The sequence below is a fragment of the Macrobrachium rosenbergii genome, chromosome 48 (assembly GCF_040412425.1).
Source record: "Macrobrachium rosenbergii isolate ZJJX-2024 chromosome 48, ASM4041242v1, whole genome shotgun sequence".
NCBI classification, from domain to species: domain Eukaryota; kingdom Metazoa; phylum Arthropoda; class Malacostraca; order Decapoda; family Palaemonidae; genus Macrobrachium; species Macrobrachium rosenbergii.
In genome coordinates, this window is record NC_089788.1 from 48,423,317 (window position 1) to 48,440,424 (window position 17,108).

Consider the following 17,108-nt stretch of genomic DNA (forward strand, 5'->3'; position numbering starts at 1 on the left):
TAAGTGCTGAAAGGTTATTTCACCGGGTGACACAGGTCTCTCCCAGAAATAGATTTTTCCTCTGTCAAAATCCTTTTATTATAACAAATGTCATTTTCATATATGTAACTTACCAAGTAATTACATAGCTGAATCCCACACTGACAGGAGGTGGGATACATGGACATAGTTCTCTATCCAAAACATTAAGTCATGTAATGAATTTTAAACAGAAAAGTTGCTAGCATTGAATACAATGCTTGTCATTCCTTATCAGTTAAGAGAGCCTGCAGTATAAAACTGCAACTGGTTGTCGCTCAACTTAACCTGTAGTGGCGTGGCAGTAGAGCCAAGGGTTGCCTCTACTTAAGCGGGAGCTTTGTAGCAAAGGGTACTCTGATGGCTACCAGAGCATCAGTGGAGGTTATGCAGTTAAGGAGTTATCTGAAAGCAAAACTTTAAAAGGTGCCCTTGCCCTGGGCACAGTACCAACATGAAAAACAACCAGAAACACTGCCACCTATACTGAAATAACACCACAACCCATCCACTGAGGGTGGTGGGTGCTCCATACCTCGCTAGAAGGTGAAGAGATAGTAGGAGAATATCCTATGCTTCCTCCTGCCATACCATGCCAGTCACTATCCTGTGGTACTACAGAATTTTAAACGCTATTTAGCTGGCGCCAGTCTGGAGTTGGCGCCAGGCAAGCTGTGGAAGCTCGTGGATTGGTATAAATATCGCTGGTGCCAGACTGTAGCTGGCGCCATGCGAGCTGGGTGCCAGCTGAGCTGCTGGGAGTTTGTGGACACCATAAGCCCTAAAATTGGCACCAGATTGCAGCTGGTGCCAGGCAAGCTGAGCACCAGGGGAGCCCAAAGCTCTGGGCACTGGGAGCTCCAGAGCTGGGGCCAGACTTGTTGCTAGCTCCAAGCAAGCTGGCCACCAGGAGAGCTAGCAGCTCGAGGTTCTGGAAGCTCTAAAGCTGGCGACAGACTAAAGCTGGCGCCAGGAGAGCTGGACGCCAGTGGAGCTAGTAGTTCAGGTTTCACTTCCTAAGAAAGTGAGATGCGAAGGACGATTATACTTCCAGTAGGTCAATGCAGAATGGAAGTAAGGGGCATATGTGCCTGTGAGACATGAAGGATGATTATACTTCGAGTAAGCCACTGCAGAATGGAAGTAAGGAGCATATGTGCCTGAAAGCTAAAGAAGTAAAGGCTGCTCTGATGTCCTTAGCTTTCACTAAAAGACGGCAAAGTTGTTCTCCTGAATCTGAGAGTGTTTTGGAAATAAAATCTCTTCAGGATGAAGGACATTGCGATCTTAGTCCGAGGGCGAGGGGGTTCTTGACCTAGCATCAAGGGATAAGAAGGCCCTCTTGATTATCAAGTCCTGCTCAGGTAAATACCTAAAAACTCAAATTGGACAGAGAGCTCACTCTTTTCCCTCGGAGTTGCTGAGTGCTCCTGGGTGATTGGAGCATGTACTGGCGCCAGGATGTGGCTGGTGCCAGGGGAATTGGACACCAGGTGAGTTAGGAATTCAGGAACTGGATGGAGCTCCTGGAAGCCAAGGATGTCCATTAAGCTCTAAGGGAGAAAGAACGGATCCAGGTGTTGGATGGATCCTCGTTCTTGGCTAAAATCAAAAAGAAAAACGAGGAAAACACATCTCTTGCTTCCTAGCTGGGTGTGAAAAGAGCTTGAGAGGTCGTTCAGAAGAAGATGAAAGATCCAGGTCTTTGTGCTTAATCTGCAGCAGGGTCAGAGATGGCTTAAAAGAAGAGAGGAAGAGTTCGAGACACCAGCTTTGGAAGAAGACCACTAAGTCTGGGAGAAGGAGGACGAGGGAGACTTCTGAATCTTGTAACAGCCTCTGCAACACGTCTTGAAGACCCTTCAGAAGACAATCCTCTGGACAGTCCAGCGCCTGTCTGGGCAAGAGCGGACCACCCTTGGTAGTATCTCTGAAGTTAGGCTGTCTGAGAAAACACAGTTTTGGGAAAGATCTTGAAGAGTCCAGTCCACCAACAACTGTAGCAGGTTCACATTACATGTGCCAGAATGGGCTAAGAGTGTAACTGGAAACTGAGCCTGAGACTGTCTTGTGCTTCCTCGATCATGATGAAGGTTCCTTGAAGAGGTAAACAGGTCCAAGGTTGGTTTGCTTCATACAATAATTAGATCCTGACAACTCAGGGGATCGAAAGGCCATGATGGGAAGGACAAGCTTCTGACGGCCCAGTATGTCCTTCAAAACTTAGTTTCCTGATAAATCAAGTGACTAGAAGACTTGATTGATCTATCAACAGTGGAACAACCCTCCTGTTTGGTTGAGAGGGAAAGCTGGATCCAGCTTCCCTGCTTAAGCTGATGTGTTAGGACTGAGGTTCTATCCAAATAGGCTACCACAATCTAGATGTGAGCTAGGGTTGAGCAGTACTAGAGCTATAAGAGAAATGTTTTAGCTCTCCATAGTATGAGTAAAGGTTACATTCTTCTTGAGGACCGAGTCCTGGACAACTTCCCGGTTCCTCAAGTGGGCTCCTTTGACCTAGATCTCAGGTGCTGAAAAGAAGACTAGATAGAACTAGGCTCAGCAAAAGAAGTTATTTCCTTGCACGTCATGTTCGGGCAGCCACCGCTGAAGGTCCAACAAAAGAAACCTAGGCTAAGAAACAATACGAAAGTCTCTGACTGTGTTTCCCTTTCCTGGTGAAGGATACTGTCAAGAACCTTTGAGCCCCTTTTCTACGAAGGTAATGAAGAAGTCAGTAGACATGTAAAGACTGAAGTTATGCCCAGACAAAAGGGAAGTCAAATGCAGGAAGAGCTATGAATCGGGAGAGGTCAAAGCACAGAATCCCGAATGGGGAGCCCTGTCCTGAAAGACGGAACTGAAAAACTCTCTGAAGTTCGGACGGGGATCTGGAAGAATGCTCCCTGCATATCCAAGCTCCTATCCAATCATCCTAGAGAATGGGTTAAAGAACTGTCTGGATTGTCTCCCTCTTGACCTTCATCTACTGTCTAAGAGAGAGAAATAAGGAACTGTAGTCATGCAGCTTACTGTCAGGAGCTGAGTACAAGAAACAGTGTCAAGCGCTCTGAAACTAGTGTTAGAACAGCGTCGTTTGGGAGCGATGACCCGTTGCAACTGTGTGAATCTCACAGTAGAAGAGAGCACCAGAGATCTCCTTCTAGAGAATACAAAACAAGTGAAGGAAAAAAAAACTCTAAAACTAAAACTGTTCAAGTTCGTATGTGACAGGGAACAGAAACAATCCAAGATGCCGAGTCTCTGTTACTGGGTGCTCTGACACTGGACACAGCCCTTCGTTGGCTGAGTCGGTTGAGCTTCGGACTGTCACCCGATGGGCCGGAGTTCAATTCCCCCGGCCGCCTGATGAAGAGTTAGAGGAATTTATTTCTGGTGATAGAAATTCATTTCTCGCTATAATGTGGTTCGGATTCCACAATAAGCTGTAGGTGTAGGTATATGAAAGACATGTTCAGTATGATGTATGAACCTTTATATATATATGCATTACGTTCTTTTATGTTTCATGTCCATTTACAGTATACACCTCCCTAATGTATTAAATGTATGTCATTCCAATGTATTTATCATGTACGTTATGTAATGACTGAACCTTGTTCGTCTGGCAGTAATGTTTCGTTAGTATGGGACCGCTCTGTTTCCCGTGTAGACACATAATTTGCACCTCTGTGAATTTGTCAACTCCACTAGACATTAAGGACCTACTTTTTATATTTCGGTGTTTCCTTCATCCCCAACCTTTAGTGATAAGGATAACGCATCGAACACACAGTAGGTCCCGTTGCTAAGTAACCAATTGGTTCTTAGCCATGTAAAATAAGTCTAATCCTTCGGGCCAGCCCTAGGAGAGCTGTTAATCAGCTCAGTGGTCTGGTAAAACTAAGGTATACTTAACTTAACTCGGGCACTAGACTTTCGGTGGATGGTGCAGCAGGCTCAAATTACTAAGTTGGTGCTGAATGGTCTCCAATGAAGTATAGGAGTGGATGAAACCGAGTTGGGTGTTAGGTGACTGACAGCTGGCTCCAAATGGACAGGAGGATGAGTGGGCATATGGCTTAGGTGGACATGCAAACATGGGGGCTCGGACACTGGGCATCAAACACTGGGCGATTGGACACTGGGTGCTCGGATAGTAGTCGCGTGACCACTGTGCACTTGGACACTAAGATACAGAAGGACACTTGGACACCGGGCACTCGGAACTTGGGCGCTCGTAACTTGGGAGCTCATAACTTGGGCGCTCGGAATTGGATGCTCGGAACTTGGGAGTCGGACTCGTCCGCTCTCAGATTCTGTCCAGACTTGGAGAGCGATGACAAAAACTACTGGCGCACCAAAACTGGGCTATATCTTTTCAACGGTCGAGATAAATCCGAAAAGCGCCACTAGTCTACACTGGGATCCATTACTATCCACACTGGGATCCCGTAAGACTCAACGGAGCCTCTTCTCCACACTGGGATCCATAAACTGAAAAAATGCCATCAGCGCCACTATGGTCAAGGCAAGCACTCTTTATGGACGCCCTTTCAATGGCTGTCCATCGAGACCTGCGGACAACAGGCTTGACTGAGGGGTAACTATCCAGGGGGCAAAACCCTTTTGGACTCCCATGGACCAACAGTATGCCTCCTCCCAGGTTTAGGGGAATCTGACATGGACTGGGTTTAGGAGATCCAATAGGGCTGGATAGCCACCTCCTCCACTACACATTCATCAAGATGCCTTTCCAGTGTTGTTTGCCGATACCTGGGAACACAACAGGCTCGACTGAGGGGGTGACTACCTGTGTGGAACCCCCCAACTCCCTTGGACTTCCAGTTTGCCTCCTCCCAGGAATTGTGGGGAGTTTGACAGGGACCTTCTGTCTAGGAGCACTGGGGGACGAGTAGCCACCTCCTCCACTGCACTACACTACACTATAACAAGGTTAACATAATGTTAACCAAGACACAAGACTGGCAAAGGTATGGAATGGAAGCAAGGGAGCCAGGTGCGGGAGCAAGTGGCAAGAGGCTAGTAGAAGGAGAGAACTGGCAGCGCCGAGCGCATGAGAGAGGGTGCTGGGGGTGAGGCTGGCACCTGAGATCGTTGCCAGCAAGCTAGTAACTTCGTAGCATGAGCTGGTTCTCGACTGTTGAGAACGTCTACTCGTAGCAGCCAACAAAACGCCAAATTTTCTCCTTACTACTTTCTGCCTTAACACTTTCAGTTCTGTAAAGGAAGGTGTCAAGGTTATGTCAAAAATTTATTTACCGGAGGCTTACAGGAAGCAAAGGTCTGGTAAATAAATCATAACTGCATAAGTTACAGGCCTAATGAAATGACAAAATACCCAAGAATTACTTTCAAGACAATTATCAGTGGCTTGTGCGAAGCCTATAGCCAATAAACAAATCATAAATTGCCAAAGTTATGGCCTAATGAAATGATAATAATGGAATGTCATAACATCTGAAAACTGCTTTAAGGCAAAACCATTATGGCATCTCGCCAGTGGCCTATGGACGGAAAACTATTCATGAATTGCATAAGTTAATGTCTAATGAAAAGGCATAACATACTCGTACACCAATTACTTTATATTGGAATGCTGTAAAACCCGAGAATTACTTATAAAGCAAAACTATTATCAACGCCTCACTAGTAGTTTAACACCGTAAAACAATTCACAAATTGCAAAGGTTATGGCCTAAATGAAAAGGCCTAACACAGACCAATTACTTTTATAATGGAGTGTTGTAACACTCGAGAATTACTTTTAAAACAAAAATATTATCGGTGGCTCGCTAGTAGTTTATAGCCGGAAAACAATTCATAAATTGCTAAAGTTATGGTCTAATGAAAAGGCGTAACATACAACAATTTACTTTTATAAAGGAATGTCCTAACATCTGAGAATTACTTTTAAGGCAAAACTATTATTGGTGCTGCCAGAAGCCCAACTGTTAAACTATAAATGCAAATGACAATGTTTACCGGTGGCGCAATGATGACTCCAAATCAATGTAAACAAAAAATAAGAAAAAACTCATCCTGAGAGATTTCAGCTTGAAGGCTACAATTTACGTATTCTGATGGTTGATTTAAAGAATCCTCCATCGGAATCCGGTAAAATAACTGGAAAATAATGAATAAAGCTATCACCAGACCAGGTGTTGCCACCACTAATGGCAGGAAACGAATGAGGATTGTTTGCTAGGTCGTTCCAATATTCCATTAGTGGGACGGGCTGATCACCTACACAAACTATATTGAAGTGCTACAAGCGAAATTTTTAATCTAAGCTGCTCACTTGGTAAGTTACTTATATAAACCTGCTTATACATGCAGTATTGCATTGTGGGTTAAGCTTTTACTTTTTTACCATTTTTCTTGCTTTTAGCTTGTTTTTTGATGGGCTACAGTAAAAGGAACCAAAGTTTTTTGCTTTACTAGTATTACTACTTGGTCCTACATATATTACATTGATAGTTCCTTGGTTCATCCAGTTAATTTATAATTACTAACTGATTAACTTATATGCAGTTTATGCGTAGTAGTATTTGTGAGCAATGTGGAGATATGTAAACGGGTCAGCATTGATGAAAGAATGGAGGATGATAGGCAAGTGGACAGATGGATAAGTGTCCTTTGAGATGTTTTAGTCATGTGGAAAGAATGACAGGCTGATAAACAGATTATACAATTCACAGGTGCTGGGAGGAAGGCAGAGACTGAGCAATAATATCAATAAAGTTAAAACTTGTCTTTATAAATACTGTCAAAAATATGCAAACACATTTTATCAAGACATCACGATCAATGTAGAAAAAGAAAATTCAACAAGCCTTACATATTACTGTATCTCAGGAATAGATACAGTGCATCCTGCATATCAACACCCAAGTAAAGTGTATGTACCAATAAGTGGTTCTCTTGTCCAGTCTAAACTTTTAAGCAATTAGTAGAAAAGGGTCCTATAAACATGTGAAGGGTTTCAAATAGAGGGGCAATACTGTAACAAAATTAAATGTTAAACATGATATGTTTGTATAACAATGCTGATGAGTGGCTGCAAATTCTATTTGACTTTTGATCTCAAACTATGTAAAGTATGCCAAACATAGTCTCCATCTCATATACTTCCAAAGTTATGGCCAAGGTAATACATAGACTGTAACCTTAGCATACAGATGGAAATGTAGATGGCTGGACAGATGGAATGGCCAGTTATTTACTAAATTATTCTTGTGATCACTTTCGGCTATAAAGACCATAGGCTGTACATTCTCAGCTACCACTCTGTTGGCCGCGAGTTCGAATCTCCGACCGGCCAATGAAGAATAAGAGGAATTTATTTCTGGTGATAGAAATTCATTTCTCGCTATGTGGTTCGGATTCCACAATAAGCTGTAGGTCCCGTTGCTAGGTAACCAATTGGTTCTTAGCCACGTAAAATAAATCTAATCCTTCAGGCCAGCCCTAGGAGAGCTGTTAATCAGCTCAGTGGTCTGGTTAAACTAAGATATACTTAACTGCTTACTGTGCACTTCGTGTGAAGCACAGCAAGAAGCATCTACTCTACCCCCAGCTCCAAGACTTTATTTTTAATTTTTTATCTCCTCCTCTGGTCTTTCCCCACCAAGCTGTCCAACATCTTTAATTAGTCTTGCTTCAGTTTTCACCTCTGACTTAGGAATAAATAATTCAGGTCAGTCTAAAGAATCAACTAACAAAAAAGAGAGATATGAATCAGCAACAGGAATCTGAAGGCCCTCTGTTACCTGTCTCAGCTAGCTGACCATGTCGTCCACTGCCCCACATGTAGACTTGACATCTGCCTCCAACCTGCCAGTCACCAGGATGTTGTGTAGCCCATGCCATAACAGCCATGTCCTGTTCTACATCCCATTTATCATTTTCTAGAGCAGCATTCAGTGGTTCACTGTCATCTGGAAATTCATTGTCACATATTAGCCTAAGAACAGCATGGAATATTTTCCTATGATTAATTAAAGTATTAATTCTCATCAGCATAATGGAAAACAATCATTATATATTAATATGAATCAACCTAATTAAAATATGCTATTATATGTACACATGAATTATTGCAAATAATAACTCTTATTTAAAGTCAGGAACAAGAGACTCAACATTTAATGTCAACACATATGTACAACTGTCCAAGAGACAGCTAAATTGGTGCATTTTGGCACATAACTTATCATTACATTCTGTCCCAATATGAGTAAAACACTTGGAAGTTTATACATTAAAAAATACTGATATATCTGCAGAAGTACACATGCTGCATACCCGCAATACTAACCTGAATTTTTCAAATGACGGGCTACAAAAGAACGTGGAAGTGGAGAACGTTTCTTCAAACTTTCTGCGGTACTGACAGCCGTGCTAAGGGTATCTAGCCAGCTCCACTCAACAACTTAAAAGGATATAGTACAACAAAAAATTGACCATTAAATCTTATTTTTACTTTTGCAATACAGTGAACCCTCGTTTATCGCGGTAGATAGGTTCCAGAACTGGCCACGATAGCTGAAAATCCGCGAAGTAGGGACACCATATTTACAGTATTTATTTAACATGTATTCAGACTTTTAAAACCCTCCCTTTACATAGTACTGTTAACAAACCACCCTTTACAGTAATGTACAGATATCTACAATACGTACATACAGTACACAGGCACAAATGATAAGCAATAAAACAGTAAGTGAACATAAAAAATAGAAAGATTGTTATGGTGCGTACTGTACAATTGTACAGTATTTTACTCATCACGATAGAGTTGGAAGTTACAATAAAGCCCTCCTCGTATGTACTGTTAACAAACCACCTTTAATGTACAGAACACTTAATGCATGTACAGTACCCTAATCTAAAACAGGCACTAATATTAAAATGTTAGAATATTAAAGTATATAAAGAAATAAAGATTGTTACTGTACCCACCATGAAAGAAGTTGAAGAAAAACTTGAATGATGATGGCGATGAATTTGCTGCACAGTAGAAATGATGATGATGAAGCTGATGATGTCTTCTACTGTGCAGCCAATGATTGTATTTTACGTCTCTTCAGACTGAGGTGTCTTTTCCTGGGACACCTCTTCAACTTCTTCCTGGGACACTTCTTCAATTTCTTCCGAAGGCATAGTAGCAGGAGGAACTGGCTCTTTTTTTTATGAGGCTGGAAGAACATTGTGATCCGGTTGCTGCCGCTGCTTCTTTTTCGATCGAAGAGCATCCTGTAGGGAGTCATGTCTTCATCGATTTTGTTGCAGAACTGCAGAGAACGAACCATATCCTCGTCCCATTCTTGTGACAATTCTTTCAGCTCCTTTGCTAGGTTGCAGAGCTTGGCAAGCCGTTCTAATGTTAAGCCTGTTTCTTCGACAACTTCTTGGGTCTCTTCCTGTGGTTCATTTTCTTCCTCACTGGCTGATTTTGTCAGGTCTTCGAGGTCTCGCGTCAGTTAGCGGCTGGGAATGGCAGTCCAACAACTCGTCAACGCGTCTTCCGTCATCATGTCGCCAAACCCCAACTGCACCTCCAATTATCGCCGCCAACTGCACAATTTCCCAGCTACTGCAGAGTGCCTGAATCTCGGCACGGGCGTAAATCCCTTTACGTTCCGCTTCTGACGATCCGAGGTTACGACGCTTTAAAAAATATTCATCAGACCACAACTTCCTCCAGCTTGCATTAACGGACGGAAGAAATATGGCAAAATGGTTTCATTTTTGCAGTGCCTTCTGGATGTTCATTAAAAGTTTTCAGTAAGGTTTTCTTATGATTTTTGACGATTTTCGACGATGTTCCGGCTTACATTTTTCGGTTATTGTGTACTGAACCCCGTCGCCGGGGACCGCCTGTACTGCGCTTCAAATTGAATGTTTCATCCTCATCTTCTTGGGCGGCATCCACACACGCAACGAGGTCCGCCAAGGTATTCTTCGTGTAGAGGGCCTTGAACGCCCTGATAACCCCTGGTCCATCGGTTGAATTAAGGACGTTGTGTTGGGTGGCAGGAACTCAACCTGAATGCCCTCATGCGAAAGATCAGTCGCGTGTCCACCAGCGTTATCCAACAGGAGAAGGATCTTAAATGGCAAGCCCTTCTCTAAGAGATATTTACTGACTTGTGGGATAAAACACTGGTGGAACCAGTTGAGGTCAGCATCTTCGTAATCCATGCTTTTGGATTATGCATCAATACACGGGAAGGAGATTTTTATTTTTATTTTTCAAAGCACGAGGGTTTTTCGACTTATAAATAAGCCTGGCTTTAGCAAAAATCCCGCAGCATTGCCACACATCACGAGGGTAACACAATCTTTGAATGCTTTAAAGCCAGAGGCTTTGGCTTCTTCTTTGAACAGGAAAGTTCGCGATGGCATTCTCTTCCAAAACAAACCCGTCTCGTCCATATTAAAGACTTGTTCGGGCTTGTATCCACCTTCAGCGATAATATTCTTGAATGTCTCATTCGCGTAAGTTTCAGCAGCGACCGTGTCAGCGAAGCAGCCTGCGCCATGCAAGGAAACGCTTTTCAGGCGAAGCGTTTCTGAAACTTGGCGAACCATCCTTTGCTGGTGGTAAAACGTCGTGTCTGAGGCTGGGAATCAGTGGATGTCCCTGCTTGAGGTTCATCTACATCATCTTCGTCGTCTTCCTCTTCTTCTTCAGCGTGGTCGCCATCATCTTGAGGTTCCTTTGCCGCGAAATTCTCATACAACCTCAAAGCCTTGGTTCGGATGGTGTTCGTATCCAAGGCTATTTTCTTCTTCCGCAGTCGGCAATCCAGATTGACAAAGCACCTTCCATACGGACGATCGTTTTATTACGAGCCATAACAACTTGCTTTGCTGACTTGCTAAAGGTGATGGCAGCCGTCTTCCTAATCTTCGCCTCATCCTTCTTAATGTAGCGAACGGTGGATTCGTTCACTCCAAAATGGCGGGCCACGGCCACGTAACTTCTCCCTTCCTTCAACATATCGAGAAGTGTCACCTTCTCAGCAATCGTCATCATTTTCCGTTGGCGTTTACGCTCAGTACCAGCCTTAGCAGAAGCAGAACGCTTGGGAGCCATTGTAGGGGTTAAACAAAGTTAAAAAAAAAGTTCAACTTCAAACACACACAGCACTGGTAATGTAAACAGCATCTATCTACCGAGAGAGCGGGAAACGAAGTGGCCGCGAGAAGATGCTGCGGGTCAGAGACAAGGGAAGCTGCTGCGGGTCGGAGAAACGGTCAAAACACCAATCACAGGCGAGATTACAAAACTTGGGAGCTGATTCGTCATCTATCACCAATGGAACCAATCACAGCCCATCTTACATGCTAGTTTCAAATTCAAATATACTTTACGCTATTTTATGCTTTTTTTGTTGTAGTAGTATAGGTTTATTCGAGATGTGATTTTTGCAACAAACAATATTATTGGATGCAGTACAAAAGATTCATGGAAAAGATGCACATTCATTACATTTGTATTTTATAATTAGTATATATGTAGCCATCAGCAGCCTTACACCATTCAAATATGACAACGTCAGACTGCATCTGATTAGCGTTTCATGTTCAGTTTAATTTTACTAGTACTATAATGAATTATCGTATGATCACATTCTCTTTTTGTTTAATTTCATTTTGTACTGAATTATATGTCATAATGCAATGAACCAACAGTACTAGCAGATATTAATAATTATTAATGGAATTAATGAAATATTTGGGTCTTCATATATTGCGACTATTTTTGAAATTTCCGGAAAATCCGCTATATATTTTCTCTTATAATATACATACGTAATGGAAAAAATCCGCGAAGTCGTGAATCCGCGATAGTCGAACCGTGAAGTAGCGAGGGTTCACTGTATCTATGAATTCCATTATGTGTGTGTACAGATGGGAAACATGAATCCTAAGAATTAAGATCTAAAAGTTCAGTACAGTAATGAACACTATACAGGTAAATTAATTTAAAAAGATGAACTGAATTTTAAAAGTTAAAAAACATACATACTGCAAATGCAATGTAATTTTGCTAAAGTAATCAATCCAAAAATGTCATTAAAACTTATCTACCCAAAAAACCTATTATAATATTCATTTACTGTACTGTATTTGCATAAAAGAAATAACTTTTATTGACAGGCAAATCAAACTTTATCAAAATCTTTATCCATGAGGGCAATTTTTTCTGAAATATACAAATGCATATAACAAAAACTTCAAAGAAGTTTATATAACTGACCGAAACATTTTTTGATAAACTTTATACTATCCCCAAATCAACAGTACAGTATACAAAAAGATTTATCAATTTACCAATATGTCAAAATATGAAAATAAACATTCAACACTACTGCTATAGTAAATTACTATAAATTTCTACTGACTCTTCTATGTATACCTTGTATGCATATCATCATATTTTTAAACATCTTACTCTAAGGAAAACAAATGGACAAGAATTAATCTCTTCCCCAAAATATATCACAAATTCTATTTTGCCTTTTCTTAAACAAAAATAAAATTATGAGATGTCAAAATATCTTTTAAAAATCACAATGTCATTTCAGTAATTTTTCCAGTTTTCTTTGGGCCTCAGCTAGAAAACAACAACAGGTTACCCATCCCAATGGCCATAGAACTTAAAAATCCAAAACCTAGAAATTTCATATTAATATACTCTACCTGGTCCAGCATTGGCGACATGAACAGGAGCTGGCTGTGTGCACAAAACTGAATCTAATTTCAGAAGTAATGCTAATGAACACAATTGCTGCAAATACCGACTGTGAACCAACTGATCTCCACTGCTCACTTGAAAGAGAAAAAAGAAATGCTTATTGATTTAAAAATACCTAACACTGATGCAGAAAATCCCTATGTAAAAGCTTTCTGAATTAAAATCTCAAGAAAATGAATAACCCTGTTAATCACAGTTCTAGAAATAAGTCATTTAGATACAAAATTAAAATATGTAACTATAACAAGAGATGAAATATACAGTACTGTGTACTGGTAAGTAAAAAGAGCAAATAATCACCCATTGGTTTTTCATGATGATACTGAGATAAAAGTAGAGAAGGAAGATGATTTAGGAGTGCTCGTAAACATGGGGCCTCATGTAAACCTATCATACCCCACTGTCGTAGTCGTGTGCGACAAGCAGCTACTACCCGCAACTTGTAGAACTGATCATCAGTCAGGACACAAAACAAAACATTCTGCAAAAATATATATTTCATGAAGAAATATACAAAGCAAATCTAGATTTAAAATTATGTTAGGATTTTGAGATGTTCACTAAAATATATAATCAATGTAAATCTATGGAACTTTTCATAATCAAAATAATAAATTTTAAAATTAATTTTTATTTTTCCTAGGTATAAAAAACAAAGCCTTTTATATAAGAGTACCCTTCAGCATGAGCTGGATTGACTGTTGAACCTGGTAACAAAGTAGTTAACATGAGGAGATGGGGGATGAGTGGGGGATACCCCTCACACACCTTCTGTCACTACTTATTTTTCCTTCAGTTGCAGGGACTGAGTAGGACAGTTGAGGTGGATTTCAAGTATGTAAAAGGCTCTGGATTGTATAACTAGGAAAAAGTACAAATTACTTTTAAAATACATTATCGTGCATACTTAAATAGCCGTGCAAACCTTTGCCTTTTTTTACAGCAGACTAACCCCTTAGGTAAAGGGTTATTTCCTCCAATTGAGTGGAGCTGAAAACCATCACAGAATTGCCATGCTCCCAACTGCCTTGCAATCAAGGGATGTTATAAATCCTGTAACCTTCTACCCATCTGGTGAAATGGTTGACCAGAGTAGTAAGACCCTGGACCTGAGTACCCTGCATTATGGGAAGGGCATCTGTGCAAGGAAAATATTTTGTAGAAGCATGACATCTCCTGTAAGAGACCTCTTGTTAGAAAGCAGCTTAGTTCTGGCTATCACCAAGTAAAAGGTTCAGAAATAAGCTCTACTACATCTTCCCCTCTTTGTTAAAAGAGGGGGAACCGAGAAAGACTGAACTAACTGGCTGGTTGTTTCCCCGAGTACTCCGATAGTGGGCGGAGCCTGTCACCAACACAAAAACAAATAGAAGCACTACTGCGAATTTTTAAAAAAAGGCTGCCACGCGAATAGAAACCTTAGCTATGTAATTACTTGGTAAGTTAATCATATGAAAGCTAAAGTTAATTTGAAAAGCAAGGGACAGACTTATGCCCTAACTATGTGAGCTCTGAAGTTAGAAAGGAGACCAACCTTCTCCTCAGAAGTCATAGGCCCATTTGATCACTTTACAAAGGCAGGAAGAAAGGGTGACAAGGTTGAGTGATAGCCTTGTACTGCAGAGAATGAAAGGATCTTGTCTTGGCGGGGGTAGATGAGGAAGTCTGTGGTCTGCTGAACAGATGCTCTGACCAGAGATATACCCCTTCTACTAAGTCAATACTCGCAAAAAGATGGCCCGCTTTCTGTGATGCATATTTGCTGAGGTGCGATCGAAGTGCCCAGACATCTCCTTCATAGCCCTGCAAGAAAAGCCTCTCTCCTGCAGGATATACTGGATAACCTCCAAGCATGACGGTAGTAACTGCCAGCGTATGGCTGACAAAGAAGGGTGGGTCATGGGACAGCTCTCTTTGTGCCCCAGCCAGCAGCCACAGGAGAAAAGGATACCACTTGGCTTGCTGCCATGGAGTCAACAAAGTCATCTGAAGAACTGGGGTGATGAACACTTGGTTGATCAAGTGTTCATCACCCTGCAAGAGAAGGCTGAACATTGGGAACAATGACAAGTCCTAGTGGCCCCAGAGGTGTTGGAATGCACCTTCCATCACTGCCCAAGTGTTCAGGACTGGGGAACAGAAAACTGGTGATTCTGATGGATGGGTACTTGAAATTACGCATCCTTCAAGTCTATCAAAAGCATGAAGTCGTCCTCTCTGACAGATTCCAGCACTGGATGTGTTGTTTCCATCTTGAACCAACATACATACATACTTGTTCAAAGGTAGGGAGTTGATAATTCATTTCCAACCTCCAGTGGCCTTCTCCACATGGAAGAGACATCTAAAACCCCAAGACTGGTACTCTATGACATCATAGAACTTTTTCATGTTATCATTTCCACCTTTAATGACAAGGTTAGAGACATCTGTGACTCTGGAGCACAGAACTGGAATAAATTTTAAATGTGGTATATCTAAGTGGGGAGAACATACAGGCAGTCCCTGGTTATCGGTGGGGTTCCGTTTTCCGAGGGTGTGATGATAACCGAAAATCGCTGCTAACCGAAAATCGGCGATTTCGGGGCCTTTTCAGCGATTTTCGGGGGTTATCGGCGCCGAAAAGCGCCGATTTTCGGTTATCGGTGCCTCTGTTAGGTATGTATTGGTGCTAATCACCCAAAAATTGCTGATTTTCGTCGCTAGACAAGCGCCATAAAACCGGATCACTGTTAACCGAGCCCGCCGTTAACCAGGGTCTGCCTGTATGTCCTTAAACGGAAGCCTGCATCCACCCAGAAGTACTGGTATAACCATGGCTCCACTCCCTGGTCCTGCCATGTGGCCCAATAGCAAGACTGGCAACCTTCTACTCATGGCAGGGGAGGAAGGCAATTGCCATCCTTAGCAACCTTTTTCCTTCTCCTCCCCCTTTCCTCTCTTCCTAGCTGCAGCCAAAAGAGGTGGGCATAAGCACTGGGGAGATTCCCCAACTTTCTTGGAGGATGAAAGTTAGGCTACTTCTCTGGGTTTCAGATGGTGATGACTTCACTGAACCCTCAAATTTAGCTGTGGCTGACTTTGAACCCAAAGGTTTGGGCACCATATGGCTGCAGAGGGAGTCTTGGGAATCTGACCTTCTAAGCTCAACCACTGACTCCATGCTACTCTTGTGAGAAACCTACCTGGATGGAGAATAGTGAGACAACTATGTCTCTCCTTTTAAAAACAAGTTTTTCCCCACTGATTGTAACTCACCTCTGGACACCAGCAACCTACAACAAATTTACTCTCATCACAAGACAAGATACCTGTCATGATGAAGTCTGTCAATATGTTCAACCACTGGTCGAGCAATGAGACAGTCTGGAGAGAAGCCATGGAGATGGATTCCATGTTGCTCACCTCTAGAGCAAACAGCATAAAAGCCCTTCTGATGGAATCTCTCCAGGTGGAGGTCATTTGTTGGTGGGCAGACTGACAAATCCAACTGCAAAGAAAAAGCCTCCATATCCTCCAGCGAGTAGTATACCTTCTGACATGAAGGCAGCAGGAGAAGTTTGCTCAATCTGCAGATTAGGCCATTCAACTCCTCCAAAACATGGGCTAACTCTGACTATGGCAACCTGACTGAGGGTTGCACCTCAGTAGTGTTATCCAAAGAGAGCTCTGTAGACATACCATCAACAGGTTTAGAGGCAAGGACCCCTTCCAAAGGCTGATCTGCTTGCCAATACTCTGCCTCCAGGGGTTCTGGAGGAGAGATACCCTTATGACCTGTCAGACACCCTGGGGCAAAAGCTGCACCCTCTTCTGGCACAGGTATCACTCCAGATCTCTGCTCCCTGGACCGTTCTATGTCTTGCCTCAAACCAACAAGCCTTTCACTAGAGAAGGAATGCAAAACCTAAAAGAGTTGTGGTCAAACAGAGTTCCGAGACTGAAACTGCTCCTCCTCTGCTCTTAGACTCAGTAACCAGAGAGCCAATGTCCAGAGGAGAACAACAACCACATACACCATCACTCCCATGCACCTTATGCCCACATAACAAACTGTCCACACTAGAGGTGACAGGAACTGAACAAGATCTCCCTCAAGTGGGAGTGCTCAGAGTGTAAGCACTGCAGAGCTCTCATGCATCAAGCAAGGTGGTGTAGCTCCATGCCCTCCTGAAGACAAGCAAGAAGGAGAATCTATCCTGTTGCTGGAGAGAACCCAATCACTAGGCTCCTTAGAAGCATAGGGAAAGATTGTCTCTGGTAGCTGAGTAAACTAAAACATCAGACAAACAGGGCATAT

General features: G+C 42.3%; 1 protein-coding gene across 1 annotated transcript in view; it reads right to left on the reverse strand.

Moving 5' to 3' along the window:
* Window positions 1-17,108, reverse strand: part of LOC136831091 (probable E3 ubiquitin-protein ligase HERC1) — an 801,341-nt gene that overhangs the window by 95,445 nt on the left and 688,788 nt on the right. Inside the window, exons 62-65 of the mRNA XM_067091041.1 lie at window positions 13,109-13,289; window positions 12,754-12,882; window positions 8,360-8,473; window positions 7,788-7,979 (exon numbers count right to left, since the gene is read on the reverse strand). Of these exons, the coding sequence (XP_066947142.1) occupies window positions 7,788-7,979; window positions 8,360-8,473; window positions 12,754-12,882; window positions 13,109-13,289 (616 nt within the window). The remainder of the gene's footprint in view (window positions 1-7,787; window positions 7,980-8,359; window positions 8,474-12,753; window positions 12,883-13,108; window positions 13,290-17,108) is intronic.